Source organism: Staurois parvus, unplaced genomic scaffold, assembly GCF_062004578.1.
Source record: "Staurois parvus isolate SC_StPar_1 unplaced genomic scaffold, SC_StPar_1.0 ptg000714l, whole genome shotgun sequence".
Lineage (NCBI taxonomy): Eukaryota > Metazoa > Chordata > Amphibia > Anura > Ranidae > Staurois > Staurois parvus.
In genome coordinates, this window is record NW_028318510.1 from 5958408 (window position 1) to 5983513 (window position 25106).

General features: G+C 43.6%; 1 protein-coding gene across 2 annotated transcripts; it reads right to left on the minus strand.

The window, feature by feature from the left end:
• Positions 1-16117: 16117 nt before the first annotated feature.
• On the minus strand, positions 16118-23457 carry CD180 (CD180 molecule). 2 transcript variants are annotated; one of them, XM_089653444.1, is made up of 3 exons: positions 23346-23457; positions 20300-20558; positions 16118-18144 (listed from the first exon to the last, which is right to left on the minus strand). In XM_089653444.1, exons 2-3 carry the CDS (start codon positions 20362-20364, stop codon positions 16410-16412), a joined length of 1800 nt encoding a protein of 599 aa, XP_089509570.1. In that variant the 5' UTR covers positions 20365-20558; positions 23346-23457; the 3' UTR covers positions 16118-16409. The 2 variants fall into 2 exon arrangements, with proteins under 2 accessions (XP_089509570.1, XP_089509568.1); XM_089653442.1 differs by having other exon boundaries at positions 20300-20466; positions 23346-23452.
• Positions 23458-25106: the final 1649 nt, after the last annotated feature.

Below are 25106 nucleotides of genomic sequence, written 5' to 3' on the forward strand. Positions count from 1 at the left end.
TATCTGGTGCTGCTCTGCAGAGAAACCAATCCTCTTCTAACGTCAGCTTGTTCAGTTAAGCTTTCAAAAGAAAACCAAACTGGAAGCTGATTGGTTTCTTTGCAGAGCTGCACCAGATTTTGCACTCTCCAGTTTTAGTAAATCAACCCCATAGTGTCTACTGTATGTAACAGTCTGCCAGAAAATGGGTGCTGCCAGCTATCTACAGTACACATGAAGTTGAAAGTCCAAGTAAAAAAAAAAAACTTACAGTACGCCTCTGCATACGTACACATTTCTCCATGTTTTGCCTCTTCAAACTGTTTTTCTGTGCATGCAGTGTTTTTGAAGAAATTAAACACTGTGGAAATGTGCATGCATTTTACACAGATGTACTGCACATGATTTGTTTTTTTTATTTTGCCCATGCATACACTTTAAATAATGCTGTTCTAAGAAAGCTTCTATATTTTCTTCATGATTTCAAATGTTCAGTGGTGAGTGCAAAGGCTAGTGTATGCAACAAGTCAGAGTATGAACGGTGTGACACAGAATTCCTTTTTTTTCCCTTTTCTTTTTATTTCAACATTCATCACACACAAAATCCTACAGGGCTACATGGCTATTTGCAGAGTATATTGGTTACTGAATTATGTGCCTTTTCCAATGTTCTTGTTTGGGCCAAATATATGGAAATATAGCTGCTGTGATTCGTCTTCACTCTTCCTAATAAGTAAACCTCTAATATGGAGAATTTAAAAGAGGGATTTACACAGCATAGGCCCTAAGAAGTACAATCCTACAGCTATCTCTGTTAGATGGTCTGTGAAAACCTGGTTGCAGCGGATTGCAGAGAACTCAGATTGAGATGAACCAAATAACTTTCTGAATTTAGCACAGTTCCTGTGTTGATAAGTTCAGTAGCCCACTGATTGCTTTTAACCAGAGTTGTTTTAAGCCCTCTATGATTTTTGAAAATGGAAAAGGCTGCTTTACTGAGAAAAGTGCAAATACTGTATAAACAGTATATGTATGTGTACACCGTATAAAGTGTGTAGTCTATAAAATCATTCCCAGCATTACACTAATCATGACAATTGATCTCTGCAAATTGATTTAAATTACAATGAATTAAACCGCATACATAGTTAAAGGGAGATCATCTGTTTGTTAGGTTTCGATTATAATATAAATTCACATGTACAGTATTTGGAAGGTGTACTTTCTGATGAGTCCGTATCAAGGTGTAACCTGCACAATGAAGACAGAACACTCTGAGCACCTCATTGAAAAGGTAACCAAACAATTCAGGGAATGGATACAGGAAAATTGAATCATTGAATATTCCTTGGATTAAATTTAAATTAATCATTAAATGAATAGTAAGGCACAGCTGTAAGTCTGCAGCTACAGACCATCTACCATAAGTAAGTGACTATGCATGAAAGAGGTCATTTATTGGAAAGTAGCAGAAAAGAAAGCTGCCCTTAAAGTTTATGTAAAAGGAAATTTTTGGAGTTGTTACCAGATCAAGAAATAACAGAAAATCCTCCGATATAGGTTTCTGTGACAGCCTTCTATGATGGGAGTTCTTTGGATAGATTTCCTGTCATTTCATGTTGTCTCTAGGAGAGAAAGTGAAAAGAGATCCCCCAACTGAGCCAGGCAGCAAAAAGTAAGGTGTTTTACAAAAAGATTTGGCTTTACCTATACATCAGCCCAAATGCCATGTTCAGCAAAAATTAAACACTGCACAACATTACAAACACACCATTTTCCACCATGAAGCAACAGTATCAAGAAATAGAAATGGTCAAGCCCAGATCTCAGCCCAATGGAGAATTTGTGGCTGTATGGGGGTCTGTTTACTCATGATCCCCATGGAACCAGACAGAGCTGGAGTAGATTTTCAAAGAATGGAGAAAATTGCAGTGTCCAGATGCATAAAGCTCATGGAGACCTATCCATATGTACTTAAGCCTGTAATTGATTCTAAATTAAATAAATTACTTTGCAGAGATCTGTTTTCACTTTGACATGAGACAATTTTTATTGAATGGTGTAAAAGAAAAAGCAAAGAACAACTTGCTAAACTGACCTTATGGGTATTTCAGATGTGCGTGTCAAGGTCCCTTCACAACACAGACTATTGCATATTCTTACTACCTAAAAATATGCATTACTTTGTGTGAATTGGGGAAATAGGACTTAAACAGTTAAGTGTTTTGATAGTTTACATAAGAGTAACAAAGAGGAACAGGTAACTCCTTTTGGGGAAGTGAAAGTGTCGCACTTAATTTCAGATTCTTATTAAAAAAACACAACTTACTGAAGCAGTTGTGAAAATTGTAAGACCAACAGTTCATTCACCAATATATAGACAAATATATTCACCACTTTATTAGGTACACGTGTTCAATTGCTTGCTAACACAAATTGCTAATCAGCCAATCACATGGCAGCAACTCAATGCATTTAAGCATCTAGATGTGGTGAAGACAACTTGTTGAAGTTTAAACTGAGCATCAGAAAGGGGATTTAAGTGACTTTGAACATGGCATGGTTGGTGTCAGGCAGGCTCATCTGTGAATTTCAAAAACTACTGATGTACTGGGATTTTCTCAGAAACCTGCTCTAGGGTTTACAGAGAATAGTCCAAAAGGGAAGTGGGTTGTGTGGGCGAAGGATATCAGAGGAGAATGGGCAAACTGGTTAGAGATGATGGACAACGGTAACTCAACCACTCGTTCCAACCAAGCTATACAGAATACCATCTCTGAACAAACAACACATCGAACTTTGAAGCAGAAGACCACACCGAGTGCCACTCCTGTCAGCTAGGAACAGGAAACAGAGGCTACAATTCGCACAGGCTCATCAAAATTGGACAATAGAAGATTGGAAAAATGTCTGCTCTGATGAGTCTCGATTTCCCTAGAGATGGTTGTGCGTGAAAATCCCAGTAGATCAGCAGTTTTTTAAATACTCAGACCAGCCCGTCTGGCACCAACCACCCTGCCACGTTCAAAGATGGGGAATCTCACTTCTTCCCCATTCCCATGCTCGGTTTGAACTTCAGCAAGTCATCCTAACCACGTCTAGATGCCTAACTGGCTGATTAGCAGTTTGTGTTACCAAGGAATTGAACAGGTGTACCTAATAAAGTGGCCAGTGAGTGTGTGTGTACATATACAGTAATGCAGTATACAAACACTTATTCATTTACAAGTTCCTGGATTGTCTAAGCTGTATTTGCAGGGAGCATTCTATTCATTTCTGGGAGAGAACCATGCCCTTGGATATAGAAGTGATGATCTCAATTCACGCTTTGTTTCAACACTCTTCAAAGCTCCATGAAGAATCAAAAGTAAAACTAATGATATACAGTATGTGTAGCACCTTCCTAGGTAGGTGCTAGGGTTAGAAAGATAGAATCAGTTGTTGCTTTTGATAGGCAAGTTTAGTTGTCACTCTGTAGTCAGAGTGGCTTTAATTATTTGTTAGCTAAAAGCATAGTTAGCTCACTGTACCTGGTAAGCTGTGATCATTTAGTTAGGTCTACTCTGTGCTCAGCTACTGCTAATCTGCCTACAACTTCCTCTGCATCCAGAAAACTGGAGAAGCTTCTGGATGATAGGTGTGGAGTTATGCAGATAGCAGCATGAATATTGATACAGTCCTGGCCTAAGAGAGACTGTCTCTTTTGGCATGCTGTATATATTCAGTGAGCACATGGGGCTCTGGGTCTTTCCTGTCCAAGACTGATCTAGCCTGGGAGAGGGCATTTAGCCCTACCAGGTAGCTACTGTCATGTGACCTCAGGTGGGTGACCTGAGGGCCTAAATGCTGAGACCTGGGTTCTGCTATGCTGACTGAGGGGCCATCTACTGAAGATCTTTTCTGGTATTACAGAAGGCATCCAGCTGTGAGTACATTCACACCCCAAAAGGATCTTAGAGACTGTGTGCTGTTTAACCCCCTCTGGTGCTAGGAGGTCAGCTGGTGTTCTACTACTCCTGCCATGACCTTAAGCTGAAGACCATTGTTTGATTCAAGCATGATCTCTGATATAGCTTGCCCTGGAGATGAGATAAAGTCCTCAATGTACTGTGGTGTCTGGTTTATCATGCAGTGGTAAATGACCGCTGCTCAGTTCTTTGGCATTCTAAGAGGAGACAGCTCTCCTCTGAGTGCCTGTTTATGAAGCGGTGTAGCTCGCTTCTCATAATGAGTGAGGCAATCTACTAACACTTTGAACTCTAGAAAATGGCTGCTGTTACTGTAATCTTGTGAGATATAGTGAAATTACAGTAAGAGATCAGTCAAACAAAATTAATTAAGCAGCGGAAAGTTACCGCTGCTTCGTTGGCAGCTCTTTAAGAGTAGACCACTCAGTACCTCACTACACTGCATACACACACACACAAATATATATTTATTGTGTTTCTAACTTGCTCTACCACATTGGGGGGCTTTGAAAGGCAGGGGGCTTTTCCACTGTCTTGGGGTTTCTGATTGAGGAAGAAGGAAGTCAATAATCTTCCTGCTTTCTTTTCAGTTCTCCCGGGATTCACTCTTCTCTCCCCGATTCTCCACCTCTGGGCTGGAGCATCTGGGAGGGAGAATTTTCACACAGATCGCCAGTGAAGGGCTGACATCACTCCTTCATAAACTGGCCATTTCTGTCAATGACCGATTTTCTGTGTGCTGAGATGATCAGCGGAGAACATGTTCTCTGTTGATCATCTCTGTTTCATAAACCACTAATGTACTAAGATCAGTGGCGATCCTCCGTTTCATAAATGGACACCATAGTTCCTATTTTTGGAGTATCCCACTCCTCTCCCTTATCACAGTTCTCCAAAAATAAAAACAACAGCCCTAGACTGGTTATTGGAGAAACATGACTGAGCCTATATGCCTGGCTGCAGGACAAACTATTTGGAGAATTCCCCTTGGATAGTATTCCTGCGGCTCCTACCACAGCCTAAATAATGTTTCAGAGAAATAATACATGAGAGATGAACAAAATATACATTCTTACCAAACTATGCAGAGAAACACAGAAATTGATGGGACTTGAGACAATGGTTTCAGATCAGTTGTTGATTTGCTGCAGCTGCATATCACCATTGCCATTTGAACTACCATTTGCCTATAGTGTTCCACATACTTTTTTATGTGTTTCATCTAATCAGATGGTCAAAGAAAACTTGTCATAGGGAAATGTACATTTTTTCATATTCAAAAGTCCACACTTGCATCTCTCGCGGTTTTATTTTCCCAAAATAAATATATAGAAGATACAGAGTTAAAATGTTGTTACATGAAAAGTATAAGTGGGGTACAGAAAAAGGTAAGTATCCTTACAGATAATGTAGGTAATTAGGTACAGATAATATAGGTCTTTTCTCAATGATTCTCGGGACATATCAAAAACTGCAGAGTATTATTATTATACAGTATTATACAGTATTATATAGCGCCAAAGGGTATGCTCAGTGCTGTACAGTAGCAAGGGGGACAGAACATGAGACAAGACAGTAACAAAACAGTACACGAGGGGTTCGAGGGCCCTGCTCTTTCGAGCTTACAATCTAGGAGGGAGGGGAAGGTGATACAGGAGGAGATGGCTGTGGGGGATGGAGTGGTGGGAGGAGTGGAGGAGGTTGTTAGGTGAGGTCAGGTGTTAGGTGAGGTTGGGGTAGGCTTCCCTGAAGAGGAGGGTTTTCAGGGTGCGCCTGAAGGTGAGGAGGGTGGGTGACAGTCTGATGAATTGGTGTAGGGAGTTCCAGAGGATGTGGGAAGTCCTAGAGAAGTCCTGCAATCGGGCGTGGGAGGAGGAGACCAGGGAGCTAGAGAGTAGGAGGTCCTGTGAGGAGCGGAGGGCACGGGTAGGGTAGTATTTGGGTATCAGGTCAGTTATGTAGTTTGGGGCGGCATTGTGAATGGCTTTGTAGGTCAGGGTTAGCAGTTTGAATTTGATGCGTTGGGCAATCGGGAGCCAGTGAAGGGATTGGCAGAGGGGGAGGCAGATGTGGAGCGGTTGCTGAGGTGGATGAGTCTAGCCGCTGAGTTTAGGATCAACTGGAGTGGGGATAGCGTTCGTTTGGGTAGGCCAGTGAGAAGGGAATTGCAATAGTCCAGGCGTGAGATGATGAGGGAGTGTACGAGTTGTTTGGTGGTGTCTGGGGTGAGGAATGTGCATATCTTGGAGATGTTGCGGAGGTGGAGCCTGCAAGATCTAGATAGCAGTTGGATGTGGGGTAGGAAGGAGAGGTGGGAGTCCAGGGTGACACCCAGGACTTTGGCGTGTGGGGTGGGAGAGATGGTGGCGTTGTTAGTAGTGATGGGGAGGGCACGGGGTGGGGGGAAGACCAGGAGCGACATCCAGTCTGATATGTCGTTTAGGAGGTGGGCGATGCGAGCAGAGAGTGAGGGGGTGAGGTGGGGGGTGGAGAGGTAAATTTGGGTGTCGTCGGCATAGAGGTGGTAATTGAAGCCATGGGAGTGAATAAGTTTGCCAAGGGAGGAGGTATAGATGGAGAAGAGGAGGAGCCCGAGGACAGAGCCTTGGGGGACCCCGACAGGGAGGGGGAGGTGGTAGTGTTGTAGGTGACGCTGAAGGAGCGTTGGGAAAGGTAGGAGGAGAACCAGGAGAGAGCAGCGTCCCTGATGCCAAGGGAGTGCAGTTTGGCAAGGAGGAGAGGGTGATCAACAGTGTCGAAGGCCGCGAAGAGGTCGAGGAGCAGGAGGATAGAATAGTGGCCATTGGCTTTGGCGGTTAGCAGGTCGTTGGTGATTTTAAGTAGGGCGGTTTCGGTGGAGTGCAGGGGACGGAAGCCGGACTGTAGGGGGTCAAGGAGGTTGTTATCAGTGAGGTGGGCGCTTAGGCGATTGTAGGCCAGGCGCTCAAGGAGCTTGGAGGTGAAAGGCAGCAGGGAGATGGGTCTAAGGTTGTTAAGGTTAGAGGGGTCGAGGGAGGGTTTCTTAAATATGGGGTTGATGTGTGCATGCTTTAGAGGGGAGGGGAAGGTGCCGGTGGAGAGGGAGAGATTGAATATGTGGGTGAGGAAGCGAATGATGGGGGGGTGTGACTGGAGGAGCTGTGAGGGGATAGGGTCCAGGGGGCAGGTGGTGAGGCGGGCTTCAGTGAAGACCTTAGGGACCTCCTCAGGGGTAGTTGAGCTGAAGGAGCGGAGTGTAGGGGAGGTGATGGTGTGCGGGGCATTAGGTATAGTGGGGGGTAGTGCGGCTATGAGGTCGGAGGAGGGGAGGGTTGAGGGGTTGGAGGAGGGCGGGAGGCTGGGTGGAGAGGTGGATTGTGAGTTGACAATGTCCTTACGGATTGCGTCAATCTTGTTTTGGAAGTGATTGGCAATCTCGTGGGCGGTGAGTGAGGTGCTGGGTGGAGGAGAGGGAGGGAGAGAGCAGGGATTTGAAAGTGTAGGCGAGGTAGGCGGCTTTATAGTGGGAGAACGCGTGAGGGGATCTGGTTTTGCGCCATAAGCGTTCCAGTGCGCGACTGCGTCGTTTGAGGCATTTCATGTGGTCGTTTTGCCAGGGTTGAAGCGGTCGGGGTCTAATGCTACGTGTGGTGAGGGGTGCCAGGGAGTCAAGGGCAGCTGACAGTGAGTCGTCGTATGCAGTGGTGGCCAGGTCAGGGCATGACAGAGGGAGGATATTGTCATACAGACGGTCAGCTGCCGGGTGGAGATGGGTCAGGTTCAGATTGCGGAGGTTGCGGGTGATGGTTAGACGCTTCGGGGTGGGGGAGTTGAGGGAGGGGGAGATGGAGAATGTGAGGAGGTGGTGGTCAGAGAGGGGGAAGGGGGTGTTAATGAAGTCGTGGGGGGTGCAGAGGTGGGAGAAAACGAGGTCCAGGGGGTTTCCATTGGAGTGGGTGGAGGACTGTGTTGCTGTGTGAGCGCGAAGGAGGAGGTTAGAAGGAGGAGTTGGAAAGTCGCCGGGCTGTTGGCGTTGATCGGGATATTGAAGTCGCCTAGGATGATGGTCGGTAGCTTGGAGGAGAGGAAGAAGGGAAGCCAGGTGGCAAAGTCGTCTAGGAAGGGGGATGCGGAACCAGGAGGCCGATAGATTACCGCAATCCTTAGGGGGGTGGGAGAGAAGAGCCAGATGCAGTGGGCCTCGAAGGAGGAGAAGGATAGGGAGGGGGGGTTAGGGAGGACCTGGAAGGTGCTCAGCGGTGGTAGGAGCATACCGACCCCTCCACCTCTGCGCCCGCTTGGTCTGGGTGAATGGGGCCAGACGAGGCCTCCATAGGAGAGGGCAGCAGAGGAGGTGGAGTCAGTGGCCTGTACCCAGGTTTCGGGGACCGCTAAGAGGTTGAGAGAGTGGGAGACAAAGAGGTCGTGGATGGCAGTGAACTTGTTGCAAACCGAATGGGCGTTCAGGAGTGCAACCGAGAGGGGAGGGGTGGATGTGGGGAGGAGGGGGACAGATATGAGATTGAGAGGGTTGCGGTGGTTGGCGTGAGTAGGGGAGTGCCAGGAGGGGGAGTGGGGAGATGGGGGGCCAGGATTCGGGGAGATTTCACCGGCGGTTAGCAAAAAGAGGGTGAGGAAGGTGGCATGGGAACGGGAGGTGCAGGAGCGCGTGGGTCTGTTGGTGGCATGTGGGTCGGCAGGGGAGTGGAGTATCAGGAGGAGGTGGTGAGAGCCGTAGAGGGGGGAAGGGAGAAGTGAGGGTGCAATGTAGAGCTGTTTTGGGGGAGTAGGGGGGTAGAGGGAGGCAAGTTTGGGGATGGAGGAGAGGAGAACGAGGAGGAGGAGTGCAGGTGGCATGCTAGGGTGGGCAGAATGCTGATCGGGTCTGAGAGGAGGGAGGTTTCAGTCAGGACGTGAGGATGGGGAGAGTCCGTTATGCCATGTCTGAGTTCAACAGTGTCCAATCGTAGGAGGGGAGTAGGAGTGGTGGGCGGCTGGGGCCGCAGCTGGCTGGTTGCAGTCTGTGGGTGCTGTAGGCCGGCATCCGTGGGTGTCGGTGGGCACAGTGGTGTGGCGGCTGGACGAGCCGTGGGACGCGGTGATTGGAGGTGTTGTAGGCCGGGAGGCGTTGAGTGCACAGCTTCGGGAGGTGATGAGGGCCCGGCGTCAGGAGGTGGTGTAGACCGGCGTCCGGAGGTGGTGCAGGCCGATGTCCGGAATGGGCTAGGCGTTGGTGGGCGCCTCCGTCAGATGGAGCAGGGCTGTGCGGGGCAGGGGTATGGTTGAGTGGAGCACGGTGGGGAGGAGATGTGGCAGCGGTGGCTTCCCCAGTCGGGGCCGGTGGCGGCTTACCCTCTTTGTGCCAGCGAGGGTGGTTGCTGCTTCCTTCGATCTGCGGGACCCGGAGCGGGGCGTTGCGGCAACGATCCTCAGCCCTTCGCGGTTTGCGCTCCTCCGTGGTCTGCTGCGGCTGGTGGGAGAGGCCGCGGCTTCAGGGGTCGTGGTAGGCCAGGAGTCGCCGGAGTTTTGCCAGAGAGACAGCGTGCCGGAGGGCGGGGTGTTGGGCTGGTGGTCCCTGGTGGGGTGGTGGGCTTGCGATCCCAGGTGGGATAGTAGCCTAGGGTCCTTGGTGGTTTGCAGTCCCTGGTGGGTAGTGGGTGCCCCTGTTTGAGTCCCTGGTGGGATGGTGGGCTTGCGATTCCCGGAGGGATAGTGGCGGTCCCAGGTGGGATGGTGGGCTTGCGGTCCCTGGTTGGATAGTAGCCTGGGGTCCCTAGTGGCTTGCAGTCCCTGGTGGGTAGTGGGTGCCCATGATTGTGGCCCTGGTGGCTTGCGGTGTGATGGCGGCTGGGCCCCCTGGTGGGTAGTGGGTGCCCCTGTTTGAGTCCCTGGTGGGATAGTGGCGGTCCCAGGTGGGATGGTGGGCTTGCGGTCCCCGGTGGGATAGTAGTCTAGGGTCCCTAGTGGGTAGTGGGTGCCCCTGTTTGTGTCCCTGGTGGCGTGATGGCGGCTGGGCCCCTGGTGGGTAGTGGGTGCCCCTGATGGAGTACCTGGTGTCCTGGGAAGTTGAAGCGGACCCCTCCCGGGTGTTAGCAGGACCGGTGGGGATGGTGGCAGCTTCCCCGAGGAGCGGAGGCGTCCTGCCGCGGCAGCGATTCCCGCCGTGATTCCGGCCCCAGGCCGGCAGGAAACAATCCGCTTCGGCCCGCAGGGCTCCGAAGGGACAGAGTGTCCCGGGCCCCTTCAGGGTGTGGGATTATCCTGATAACTTCTGCCCACAGACATCAGAAACCAATGACTTCCTACCGGGGCTAAGTCTTTCTGGTCTCCATTCAAATTCACAGGTAGGTATTCAGCTGGAATCTTCAACACACAATGGTTATGGCAGAGAATGTAATCAATCAGCAGGGATGCCTCAACTATGAGTGACCTACATAGGTATGTACCTACCTAATTTAGACAGTTTGATTACCTTGTCATGCTCCATTTAATCCTCATTTGCATGGAACATAAATCTATTTTAAAGGGTTGGCATAACACAAAACAAGCACACTTGGGAGGCTGATAAGGGGGTCATTGCCAGAAATGTGTATTCATTAGTATTCATATTAACAAGGTTTATAGGACTCTTCAGAGCCATCAATCATTGGATTCACTCCCTGCTAAGCTTGCTGTTGGCATTGATGATATGTAGCATAACAATAGGAGGAAAAAAAACAAATATAGTAAGACATTGTATAAAAAGAAGTGAGTCATATAAAGGGCAGTACAAAGCTATTCTACAATAAGGTTACATACAGTCTGTTCTGAGTTTATCTCATTTAGCACACTTAAGCACATCATAGTATATCCTATATAGCAAAGCCATTTACAGACAAATGGTAACCACATCTTTTCTAGTTTTCTAGTTTTCTAGTTTTAGGTAGAGTGGGGAAGGGTTTGTACCACCTGTTTTAATTGTCATGTTTGCATCCCAGTTGATGAGATTGCCCCTGACTTTGTCTCCTGACATCTGTCACCCAGATATGAAGTATAAGGAATTCTCCCCAAAGGAGATGCAGCAATAAACACCTGAAATGTAACCCTTTTTTACTCTGCTAGAACTTTTTTTTAATTGTTCTCTGTATCCCCATTGTAGAGTTTCCCCTTAACTTTCTGTTTTGTCTGACACCCTTTAAACAGACTGTAGTGCTTGGGTTCAGACTCTCAATTCAATGGTTGGATCTTGGTGAGATTTGACCGTTCATCTTAAAATCAAATTTTGATTCAAAGCAGTAAAAAAAATTAATCTAACTATTCAAAAACTATGAAAAAATGAAATGCTGTGGCCAGAGGCATGGCCCTGGTGCAAGAAGCCATAAAGGTGGCATTTTTTTTTTTACAATTGTATTTTTTATTTTTTTTGCTATTTTTTAGGATCCCTGCTGGGAGGGCTTTGGTGCTATATCAAGGGGTCTAAACAGACCTCTAATGTTCCACCTTTGAGCCAGAGAAAGGAGATTGAGGACACAGCCCCCAGTCTCCATCTGTACAGCCTCAACAGTACAGAATTAATGGACAGGTATGGCTCTGCACAGAGTTTCCCATTCATTCAAAAACAGAGGCACAGTAAACTCAGTAATGAATGAACACAGATTACTATGCCTCAGTTATGAATGGATAAAGTCATTGACACATTTACTGGCCCCTTCCCCAATCTCCATCTTGAAAGCATCCCCTGCAGCAGTTGGCAGGAGAGGGGAGGGGGAAACCAGACAGCACTGCAGGGGATGAAAGGGGGCCCCCTCCTATCCAGAAGTACAGGGGGCAGGGTCGCAATTGCAACCGCGGTAAGTACGTTCCTGCTCCTAACTGTTCCAGTTTTGGTGGGACTTTCCCAAGATTTGAGCAAAACCCAGGTGTCCCATGAATGGCACTTGGCTCCAGTAACGCCAGAGTGGGCACCCGGGGCACTTGCCTCACATTTCTTATGGGTGCCAGGGGTCCAAGACACTGCAATTGCCCCCTCTATGGCAAATGGTATCTATTTGATTTGGGGGAGGGGTGTGATAAGAGGATATGTGCTGGGTGGTGCTTAGGGAGGGGAGAGGACTTGTGCTAGAAGGTGTCAAGGGGGATTTCAAATCCAATTCCCCTGCCCTCCCAAGCACAGGTCCTTTTTCCTCCCAAAGCACCCCCCAGCAGATATCCTCTTACCTTTCCCCTAGTATGCCTCCAGGTATATATCCCTATTACCTGCCCTCCCCCTTCCAAGTTACTCTGCCCCCCTCCTTTTATATACATCCATAAACACAGACGTCAGATCAGTGCGGCTCTTGCAGTGTAAAGTCCGTCAACCTTGGTCCCTCCTCTACTCCTGTCTATATACAAAAGAACATAGGAGGCAGAGGCTTCAGTGACTGCTGTGTGCAGGCAGTTGGCAGGGAGAGATGTGGATGCCACAGAGGGGACGATCACCAGTGTGGGACCCCAGGCACCCTGCAAGAGATGCGGGGCAGATGTCCACGCTAATGCACTCCTGTATGGCAAGTAACCGGAGCTCAGTGCCAGAGCTATTTTCCGGCACTGGACTCTGGGATTCAGCATGGTGTCCCTTATGCGGATGCCGGCTCTGGGCCCCCTCACAGTGGTGGAACTCCAGGGCCCGGTCACAAGTGCGAATGTGACCTTTTGACAGTCCCTGCACTGCAGGGCTGGAGTGTGAGAGTCAGAGAAGCCAATGTGTTCATGTGCTGACAGGAAGCATGCTGATAGGAAGAGAGCGCAGAGTGACCAAAAGATGAGCTTATTGCTGTGCTTCTCCTTTCACAGACTGGGATGGCTCCAGGACAATCTGGGCTCAGAGGAAGTGGGTTAAATGATGTTGACCATTCATTGAAAACATCAGCAACAGAAAGAAAGTACTGTATGGGAAATCCCTGGATTGAGGTTGAACAATGAAGCAAATGCTGATTTTGTTATTTTATTTTTTAATGTGCTAATTAATTTTTTCTATTTGGTGGAGTTCTGCTTTAAAATCAACTTTTTATTGAATTTTAGAATTTGTTGCAAAAATACAAAAGCAAAAGTACCAACACAATACAAAATGTAAGTAGTATGATGAAAAAAGATCTTGCAGGTTCAACTTTCTGTACATACTCTCTACTACAGTGAGATGATACGGCTTCGCTATGCAATACAGTCCTCACCATGAACCCCAGAGACCGTTCTGAGACCAGCACCTTTCAAGATGACTGAGATAAAGTTACTGTTTACATGGAAAGAGCCTGGATTACAATCTATTGCTAGATCACCTATGTTATTCCATGTGAGGGGTAAAACAGATATGCATCATCGAAAGGTACAGCTATAGAATGAATGTCCACACAAAGGCCTCTCAATATTATCCTCCCCCTACCCCACATATAACAATGCTACTTATATCCATCTAATGGCTTGGTACATTGAAAGATTAGTGGAAACCACAGACAGCCAGCATTGGCATATCTTGTCAAGTTCTTTTGGGCAACATCTATTAAGGTACGTGGCCTTTTAATATGGAATTGCTGGTAATTAACCAATCCCTTCCAAAAGGTCAACGATGGTGCAGTAAAATAAACTTTTTAAAGAAACAAATGCTGACTTTTTGGATTAAACCTAAAGTAAAACTAAAAGCAAAACTTTTTTTTTAATTTTGGATAGAGTAAGGGAGGGTTATAACCCTAGTACATTTATTTTTTCCATCTGTGTCAAATTGGGGAGATTTCCCTTCAGTTCCTGCCTCCTATAGCCGATACAGGAAGTGGTAGAAAATCCCTCTAAAGAGAGGAAATCCAATCTTCCTGTTCTGGGAGAACCCACAATTTGGAATTTTTTAAATTTCATTTTTGGTGATAATGTTAAATAGGACTAATACAGCGAGTGAATCTCCTTAACAGGGACCGAGACAGCAATAAAAACCCAACAGGTGTTCTAATCCCTCTCAACTCTAAAATTAAAAACAAAGTTTCAATTTTAATTATACCTTAATTTCTGAAAGGCATGAATAAAAAACTTTTTAAAAATGATTTGTAGTAAATCCTAAAAGTACAACTGTCATTAGCAAAATTCATGGGCTGCCAATGCAAGCAGCTCCTTACAATGCTAGATGCTGGGCTGTCATGCTGATGTTGGGGCTTTTACAGTGATAAAGTATAGCGATAAGGAGTTCCCAATTCTTGGATTTTAGTTGACTCTGTGCTTTTTCTTAGCCTGTGACTAAGACATATTGGAGCCAGACAGAGCTAGATGGACATCATTTTCATAGGTAGGCCAGCAATGGCAGCCCCCATATTTTTCATCATTCAGGGTAAAGTGACAGGTTCTCCTAAAAGCCTTCACTCCCTATCCCCACTCAACTTCATAGCACTAGCCATAGCTCTATTCACTGGTCGGACTCCTGGCAATATCCAGTGTTTTTGGGTATTGAGGAGCATGCTACCTTCTTCCTCAGATTTGAGTGATCAATTTCCAGGCCTTAAAAATGGCATGAAAGACAGTGGGAAGGTACTGTAACTCTATTAAAGTGTTTGTGAAGGTTCAGCTTTTTTTTTTTTAATAACAAACATGTCATACTTATGTGCAATGGTTTTGTGCTGAGCAGCCCTGATCTTCTTCTCGGGTCCCCCACTGGTGCTCCTGGCCCCTCCTGAGTGCCCCCATATCAAGCAGCTTGCTCTGGAGGTACTAATGCATGCTCGCTCCCGCGCTGCTTCTGTTCGTCTATGCCCTGCCCCTTGCTCCCTCCTCACTGGCTGCGATTGACAGCAGCAGAAGCCAATGGCTTTCACTGCTTTGCCTCAGCCAATGAGGAAGCAGAGATCCAGGAGAACTTCTGCAGTCGTGCACAGCGGTGGATCATGCGAGGGTGCGTATAAGGGGGAGGGGCTGAGGAGGAAGCTGAACACTGAAGGCTTTTTTACCTTCATGCATAGAATGCATGAAGGTTATAAAACCTTCAGCCTTTAGAACCACTTTAAGTTCTGACACTGGGAAAAAACACCTAGTCCATACAGGCTTATGGAACAGTGGAGGAGCACCACAAAGTTGAGTATCAGTGAGTGGGTGGGGGTGGTGGTAGAGCTTCTAGGAAAACCTGTTACATTTCCCTGAATAAGCAAAGTGATATATTTCCTTTAACCATTTGACGCCCGGCCTATGGCCAAATGGCGTCTGTAAAAATGTATTAGCTTTCCGGGAGGACGCCATATGGCGTCCTCCCACACATGTGCAGTTTGCTATCTTGCAGAGCCGCGCAGTGGCGCAATCTGTCACCGACCGCATACCTCGAACACGGCTGATGACAGATCTGAGTACCAGCGCCCGTTGCCGGTACCATGTGACCTGCTGTGACCAATCACAGCAGGTCACATGACAGTTGTATACAATGGATGGCTTCATTCATGCCATCCATTGTATACTAGTGTCTAGCTGTGAATGGTCACAGCTAATCACATGCACATCATGTGATTAGCTGTGGCCAAATCAGAGCTAAGCACAAAAAAAAAAAAAACCCTGAATGAATCGATGTCATTCAGGTAAATGCTTGCTTATAGCAAAGTAATTCTTTGCTATAAGCAAATTGTGTAAAAAAAAAAAAAAAACAAATACTAATCACTTCCCCAAAGTAGTACAATGTTACTATGGTAACACTGTACTACTTTGGACATAGTGAAATATGAAAAAAAATCTTTAAAAAAAAAAAAATTAAAAAAAAAAAAAAAAAATATATATATATATATATATATATTTTTTTTTTTTTTTCATACTGTCACCAGTCAGTGTCCCTGATCACCGCCATGCCAGTTATATGATGACGCTGTACTGCACTGGTGACAGTATGTAAAAAAAAAAATTGTGAAAATAATTTTTTATTTTTTCATTTTCCAAAAAATTATGACAAAAAAATACAACTTCAAAAAACTCGCCATGCCTCTTATGAAGTACATCCGACTGTCTACTCTGCAAAAAGTGGTCATTTGGAGGATATCTGTACTGTTCTGACATTCTTGGACCTCAAGAAATTAGATTGGCCGTCAGTACTTCAGGATTGATCAATAGTGAGATATATCCCATAGTTTGTGAACTCTTTAACTTTCCTAAAAACTAAAAAATACATCCTAATTTGGGTTATTTTCACCAAAGACATGTAGCAGAATACATCTCGGCCTAAATTTATGAAGAACAATTATTTATTTGCAAACTTTTATAACAGAAACAAAAAAATTTTTTTTCAAAATGTTCGGACTTTTTTGTTAATTTAGCAAAAAATAAAAACCGCAGCGGTGATTAAATACCACCAAAAGAAAGCTCTAGTTGTGTGAAGAAAATGATAAAATTTTAGTTTGGGTACAATGTTGTATGACTGCGCAATTGTCATTCAAAGTGTGAGAGCGCTGAAACCTGAAAAATGGCCTGGGCAGGAAGGTGTAAAATTGCCCGGTATTGAATTGGTTAATTGGATAACTATATGGATAAATAAAATCTTTTCTTGTATAATCTTATAAAGCATATAATTAAGATAATGGTTATCACTGCAAAAATTATGCACAATATGACCTTCAACAAAAAAGTTCCACAAGAAATAGACACTTTATACAACTCTGTGCCCACTAATGAAGGTGGAGAACCACACACTGTGTTTTCCTTGTCCAGAAACAAGCTGATGTGTTTCTTATACCAGTATAAAAAGTCAATGTTAGAGCATGAACAATCAATGGGGTTGTGACTTAAATTGATGGTGTTTTGATCTGAAATATTTTTCAAGAAATCAATAGGTATGGTTGTGATCAAGTTAAAAGCATAATTGAGGGACATAAATGTCAAATTCACAAACAGGTTTGTACTAAAGACAGTCAGATTATTGTCACTTAGGTCAATGTGATTGAGTTGCTTCAGTTTTTTGAATGCCTGACCCTCAATTTCCCTTAGCTTGCATTTAGCTAATATGAGAGTTTCAAGTTTTAAAGTGTTGGCGAACAAGTTGTTATCTGCTAGAACACCATTTTGGAACATACTTTTCTCCATGTTTAGGAAAACAAGGTTCTGAAGACCTTTAAACAGTTGTCTGTTGCTAGCATCTATATAACTGTTAGACAAGTTGAGGACTTTTAAATCCACTAAATTACTAAAAGGACTGAAGGCTTTATCAATCGATAAATAACTATATGAGAAGTCTAGAACCTCTATCCTGTTGGTTTCTGGTAAGGCTGGGCTTTGTAATGTAAATTGGTTTCCATAACTCATATTCAAAAATTTGAGGCTGTCTAGTCCCCTGAAGTGAGTGCTACAACATGATTGATGCATAAAAATATTCTGACTCAGGTCCAAATACACAAGGCTGGTTAGACTTTTTAAGCAACCATCTCCCAAATCTAATGTCTGCCTGTTTCTAGCTATATGAAGGTGAGTGATCAGTGGGTATGTTTCTGAACTTATACCGCAAAGCGAGGAAAACTTGTTAAGGTTTAATAGCAGTTCCTTTAATGTGTTGTCTTTGCCAAGCCCTGGAAAGCTATGTAAATCTGTAAAGGTGAGATCCAGTTTTTCAGTCTTGGCCAAACATGGAAATGTGTTATGTTCATCAGAAAAAGTTCGATATTGAAGACTGAGCTCCTTCATTGATAAATCACAAAGAAAATTCATATCCAATGGGGATACATCCTTGTCAACATCTATGTCATTAAAGGTACCAATTTTTAGACTGTCAGCTCTTAAGCCATTTAATCCTTTTAAAACAGAAGACAAATCGACGTTCCAGGCTGAGGCAGTCAAATCCAAGCAATGTAAGTTACTTGAATTGAAAGAGTTTGGTTCAATGTGCTCAATATTATTTCCCTTTAAAATGAGGGTCAAATTGTTGATGTGCTTGAAAATGTCTGAGTCCTCCACTGATATTCTACTGATATGATTTAACTCAAAGTTTAAAATCTTCAATTTGGTCACAGGGGTGTCATCAGGAAGTTGTATAGAGGTGATAAAATTGCTCCCCAAATGCAAAGTTTCCAGATTAGACAAACTTTTCATTGGTATAAGCCACAAGTCCGATATAAATGTTTTCTGTAAGTAGAGGTGTTGAAGTGATGTTGCACCTAAGAATGCTCTTTCAGCTATGTACAATATACCGTTTCCAGTGAGTATAACTGTATTTAGCCTTGTATTGTTACTGAAGGCATCATCATATATCCAAGCAATACCGCTTCTGGGGGGGAAAAAAATGGAAACAGATTGTGTGAGACTTTTTTTTTGATTTTTCAAGTATGTTTGCTAAGAACAATAACAATCAAAATATATATATTTATTTTATTTATGGTACTTGTATAGCGCCGTCAGTTTATGCAGCGCCTAGTCCCCTCACGGGATGTAAGGTCCCTAACTTACATTCATACATACACATACTAGGGACAATTTAGACAGGATCCAACTAACCTACCAGCATGTCTTTGGAGTGTGGGAGGAAATCAAAGTACCCGGAAGAAACCCACGCAGGCACAGGGAGAACATGCAAACTCCAGGCAGCTGGTGCCGTAGTTGGAATATAAAAACCATTTTTAAACGCTGAACTCCAGACAGATATTATAGTGACATTTTAGTTACTATTTAAACCCTCTTTCAAATGGTTGGTTGGTTGGGGCGGGGGTGGCTGCCATAAAAATGGGCTGCCCCCCCGAGACACCCATCTGAACTATAAAAATAACAGCTGGATGCTTTGCTTCATGGCCACAGCATTGACAAATGACAGTATCTCTTCCCTGTATAAGATCTGTTCCTCTCATAATGTAGTAGCCAAAAGTACAGTCTGGTATAAATAACAATATGAAAGGACAGATCTAGTAATCTGGTTATGGCATATATCTCGGGAGGTAACTATTATTTATATTACATTACCCCCTTTACGCTGCTGCCCCGACTCTTTAATAGGATCTACATGCTGGAAGGCAGATGTGAGCATTTCGATCATGTGACCACTGTAATTCGCTCTCACAGTGGTCACATGATCAGAAGTTCCCAATCACAAGTATGCATTGGGAGCTTCCTTTGACGTTTAATTACTATGCTGGAAGCAAGCAGTGAACATTCTCTCTGCACAGTAAAACTTCTCCCCATGCATATAAATCATAGCCACTCAGAGTTAAAGCCCACCTGCCTAGCAGCTGCAAATTTCTGTATGCTTGTCAGGAACATGTTAAAAAATGACTGGAGTTCTACTCTACTTAATGGAAGGAGCAACTCTAGATGACAAGTAAAAAAAAAATCAATTTGGAAATGCTAATGTGCTTTTAAGGAAGTGTTGTAGCTTGGCTTAAGTCAGATATGTGCGGCTTTTCACAATGATTCTGTACATGACATTGCAGCCTTTTGTAACTCTATTGTGCAACCTCCCACTAACACTCCAGTGTTTGTAAAAGAGGACTGTCCTCTCTTTTTCCATCAGCTTCCTTAAATTTTACATCCCAGGTTTGAATCCTATTTTTTTCTCGAAAGATCTGCTCAGATGTTTTTTTTTTTTTATTTCAAATAGTCAAGTTGACAAAACAAGATATAACATGAGAAAACTTTGGGAAGGAGCCAAGCCCAATTACAGTGGCAACCCAAACTGGCTCTCAACATTATTTTGGGTTGCTTATTCTATATTTTCTGCTACCTATAGATAATGCAAATGTAATAATAATACATATAACGCAAACAAAAAATAAATCCTGTTTTCTGGCTGCTACAACCAATCAGACAATCTAAGTCAAGTACGGTTCTCACACATTAAACCCCTTTCATGTGGGAAGACCGATATGGTCCACCTGTCAGATTTTTAGGTGGACCTGATCGCGCCTTCCATTATCCTTTATGGAGCTGGGGATGTAAATGGACATGTGTCCATTTACACCTACCTACACCCAATCCGATCCTAAAAATAGATGGATGGGGATCAGAAGACAGTTGGGTGTAAACGGACACATTTTACACCTGAATGCCTGTAGAGGACAGCGGGCTGTGTCTGCTCCGCATAAGTGGAGCGGACACTAGTTGGTGGGGATCAGTGGATAGATTCTGCCCCATGTGAAAGGGGCCTTAATCCCATTTTGTTTTACAAGTCTGCCAAAACAATGTGATTAAGTCTAGGTTCACACTATGTAGGTTTCCCTGCCTGGGGGTTGGGATGTGGGTGTTAAGAATTAATAGCACCCCCACACATTTGCTAACAGCAGCATGTTTTGTTATGGGTGCGGGAAAGCATGCGATTTACACACAGTCCCACACCCATATAGATCTGAACCTAGCCCTTTTATTAACTAGACACAAAAAGTATGCAGAGAAAAATTACTTTTTTTTTGGCTAAACATTTACATATAAAGTAATACCTTGCTAAATTCAAATACTCCAGTTTTTCCAGTCGGCTAAAGGTGAAATGGTAGATGGCAAACATAGAGTTAAAGCTGAAATCCAGAATCTCTGTAGAGTCCGGGAGGCTGTCAGGAGGTTTTTGTAGTCCCAACCCTTCACAATCATAGTTCTTACCCGCAATCACCTGTAAATCAACACACACCGCCTCAGCTGTTTATTGGCGCTGTCTTTTGGTTTCATTCTTCATTAGCTTTGGAAATACTTCAACATAGGAGTCTGTTTATAAAGATTAGTTAATATTTGCTTTTGTTTTCATCATACCACACTTTTTATTTCTAAAATTTTCTGTAGTCTGAATAAAAAAACGGTAATATTGCATTGAAACTAAAAATAATTGAAAAAAAGAATAAAACACAGGCTTGGTAAAACAAAAATATACCACCTTGACAAAATATCATCCTTTATTTTCTCTCCATGAAAAACAACAGATCCCAGCTACTTAATGGGGCCAAAAAAGGTAAAATGCCCAACAAAATATATTTTTGAATTATTTTCATATTAGTTGGAACGTGGCAAAATGAATAAAGAATTCTGCCCAGGGTTAGTCCATGGACAGGGAAAACTGGTGGATGTGATAGACCCCTATAAAAAAGTTAAAAGAAAAATGTTTACCTTTATAAATAGACCCACAAACAAAAATCTTCTCTTAAGGTCAGTTTGTATTAATATTTTTTATACAAAGGAATGTGCCGCACATTTGTATAAAAAGATAACACGTGGGCGCAGCAACTAGTTTCTACATTTGTGCCAGATTAGTTAAATATTATGTCTGATTGGTTTCTCTGGGTTACTGCACTATACACTGCCCCAACTATTATATTGTTTTATTACGTGTTGCCAGTAAATATTTTTTTGCACTTCTTTTAACAGTGTGACAACTGTGCTCATTCTGTAGCAAAATCATGCAGTAACTGTGTTACCCTATTGACAGCATGGTCTTCAATGGCCATGTCATTTTAAAAGGACTTTAAGTACAAGACAAAAACATTTACCATTTGTAGCACCCTCCTTGGTAGGTGCAAGGTTTAGATAGATAGATAGATAGATAGATTTAGTTTGTATTTTTATAGATACATTTAGTTGTCACACTGTAGACAGTTTGGGTGTAATTTCTGTAAGGAAAAAGCATAACTTGCACATTAATCAGTGCTGCTGTGTTCTGCTAGTTAGGTCTGTTCACTGTGATCAGATGCAGCCAGACTGTGAGCTTCCTCTGCATCCAGGAAGCTTGATAAGCTTCTGGATAATAGATGTGGATGTATGCGGAAGGCAGCGTGAATGTTGATACAGCCCTGGCCTATCCCAGACAGAGAGACTCTGAAAGCATGCTGGCTAACTGTATATATTCATTGAGTGCACTGAGTTATGGGTCTTTCCTATATAAGATTATTCCAACCTGGAGGGGACATGCTGCCCTCCCAGGCAATGCTGCGGGGTCTATTGCCACAGGCCACAGGTGGGCAACCTGAGGGCCTGAATGCTGAAACCCGAGTTTTACTAAAGCTGACTGAGGGGTTGTCTACTGAAGATTACATAGTTACATAGTTAGTCTGGCTGAAAAAAAAAACAAAAATTCATCCAGTTCAACCATAATAAAAAAAAAAAGTTATAATCCTATACCCACAGTTGATCCAGAGGAAGGCAAAAAAAAAACCTAGCAAAGCGTGATCCAATTTGCTCCTGCTGGGAAAAAATTCCTTCCTGATCCCCCGAGAGGCAATCAGATATTCTCTGGATCAACTTTACCTATAAATGTTAGAATCCAGTTATATTCTGTGTATCTAACAATCCAGGCCTTTTTTGAAGCAATCCACTGAGCTGGCCAGAACCTCCTCTTGAGGGAGTCTATTCTATATTTTCAGAGCTCTCACTGTGAAGAAACCTTTCTGTGTTTGGAGATTAAATTTCTTTTCCTCCAGACATAAAGTGTACCCCCTTGTACTCTGTGATGACCTCAGGGTGAATAACTCTACACCGAGTTCACTATATGAACCACTGATGTATTTATACATGTTGATCATATCCCCCCTTAATCTCTTCTCAAGAGAGAATAAATTCAGTTCCTCTAATCTTTCCTCATAGCTGATCTGGTCTTTTATGATGGAGGAAGGCGACTATCGGCTCTTGGGCCTTGTGAGTACAGACACCTCTAAAGGATCTTAGAGACTGTCTGCTACCTAACCCCCTCCTAGTGCTAGAGAGTCAGCTGCGGGTCTAGCTAAAGGGGACACCAGCTGGTGTTTCAAAGAGCTTTGTCCACTTAATTTCCTACATAAAAGGACTCTGCTCTACTTTGCTACTGCTGCTGCCTTAAAGCTGAAGTCTGTTTGTTTCAAGCACAGACTTCGTCATAGCTTATCCAAAAGAATACTTACAGTCCTCAACTGTACATAGTTTTTGGAGTATCCCACCTAATTCCCCATCCCTATCCAAGTTCTCCAAAAATAAAAGCAACACCCCTAGACTGGTCATTGAAAAACATGAATGAGTCTATATGCCTGACTGCGGGGCAAAGCTTTTGGGGAAGACCTGGACAGTATTTCTGCGGCTCCTACAGGAATAGCAATACACATTTAAGCACCACCAGCAGTGTTTTTTGGATTGTCCCAACTATCACTTTTGCTATACAACTTAGTCTGCAAATTTGGACAAAATTATAACAGAAAAAAGGCTTGTGAAAAAGAAAAATCTAATAAAAGATACTATTTACACAGACATTAGCTACATATAGTTATCAGAATAAAACATTTCAGCTATAGCGGACATTTAATTATGACATTAGGCATCTTAGAAGTGTTAACAAAAGTTCAGTGTGGTTCAACGATCAAATTCAGCATTCAGAAAAAAGGAATCTGTGGTACAATTGTTCACTTACTAAATTATCAGAGATGACTATACACATACTGTGCTATTCCCACAAATTTCAGAAATTTCAGAAATATGTAAAGCGTGTGCAGGTGGACTATACTGTACCATATCTGAGAAAGAAAACAAAACTGTTACCTCCGTGCACACAGGGTCTTCTGGCATTTCAGCAGCTTTGGAGAAAACAAGATGTAACATGAGCAGTAGAGCAAAGTATGAAGTGCGAGCCATTGCTGGTACACAGGCTGCTGTACTGGTGAAAACTGTATAATCAGTCACTCCAAAAAGGGGAAGAATTAGTAGATGAGCCGGAAGGAGCTGGTTTTAAAGAACTGAATTGCTTCTTTCTTGGTGGAAGAATACAGAGCCTGCAAGTGAAGTGCTGAGACTTCATATAACAGTTTCACTGATGGTGATTTATGAAAACAATGTCAGACAATATGCAGAAATTATGCAACTCTTACCATTTCTGCAAATTGTAAAATCAAACTGCAGTAGTGTGTGTATACTGTATGTACCATTAAAGTCGGGTGATAATGTCATCAGCTCTAAGGATGTTCATGTTATGCATGACCGCTTGTTTAATACGCTCAGATGCCTGATTGAAGCCGTGTATGAATAGCAGTCTGTTGGCCGCCCTAGGGTTGCCTTCAAAATCTGCTGTAGCTCTGGCTAATGGCTGGTCAAGTACTCGAGTAGGATAACCTCGTTCCACAAATTTTATATACATGGCCTCAAGTTGTTCTATCCTGTCATTCATACAGGAGCAAATGCGTAACACCCTCTTTAACTGTGAAATAGGCAGGCTATCACGGAGATGCTTGGGATGTGTGCTCTGGTAATGTAGTAGGGTGTTCCTGTCTGTTGGTTTTGAGAACACAGATGTCTGGAGTGTACCCTGGTTATAAGTGATCCTCACATCAAGATATGTAATGCTGTTGGGTGATATCTTGGGGTTGAAAATGATACCAGGAAATACAGTTGTGTTCAAAATAATAGCAGTGTGTTGAAAAAAGTGAATAAAGCTCAAAATACTTCTAATAGCTTTTATTTCTATACACACAAATGCATTGGGAACACTACGCATTCTATTCCAAATCAAAACATGAAGAAAAATATATCAAATTTGTGTTGTTCCTCTAAAACAAATTGAAGAAAAGTGAATATTAGACTGTTCAAAAAAATCGCAGTGTTTGTATTCTAATTTACAAACTCAAACATTCACTATATAAACTGAAAAATGTTTGAAGATTTTGCTTTCCTTCAAATCACTTAATTAATATTTAGCTGTATAAGCACTGTTTCTGAGAACTTCTGTACATCTGTGTTGCATGGAGTCAACCAACTTCTGGCACCTGTGAACAGGTATTCCAGCCCAGGATGATTGGACTACATTCCACAGTTCTTCTCTATTTCTTGGTTTTGCCTCAGAAACTGCATTTTTGATGTCACCCCACAAGTTTTCTATTGGATTAAGTCCGGGGATTGGACTGGCCACTCCATAACGTCAATCTTGTTGGTCTGGAACCAAGATGTTGCACGTTTACTGGTGTGTTTGGGGTCGTTGTCTTGTTGGAACACCCATTTCAAGGGCATTTCCTCTTCAGCATAAGGCAGCATGACCTCTTCAAGTATTCTGATGTATTCAAACTGATCCATGATCCCTGCTATGCGATAAATATGCCCAACACCGTAGTATGAGAAACATCCCCATATCATGATGCTTGCGCAACCATGCTTCACTGTCTTCACAGTGTACTGTGGCTTGAATTCAGTGTTTGGGGGTCGTCTGACAAACTGTCTCCGGCCACTAGACCCAAAAAGAACAATTTTATTTTCATCAGTCCACAAAATGTTGCGCCATTGCTCTTTAGGCCAGTCAATGTGCTCTGTGGCAAA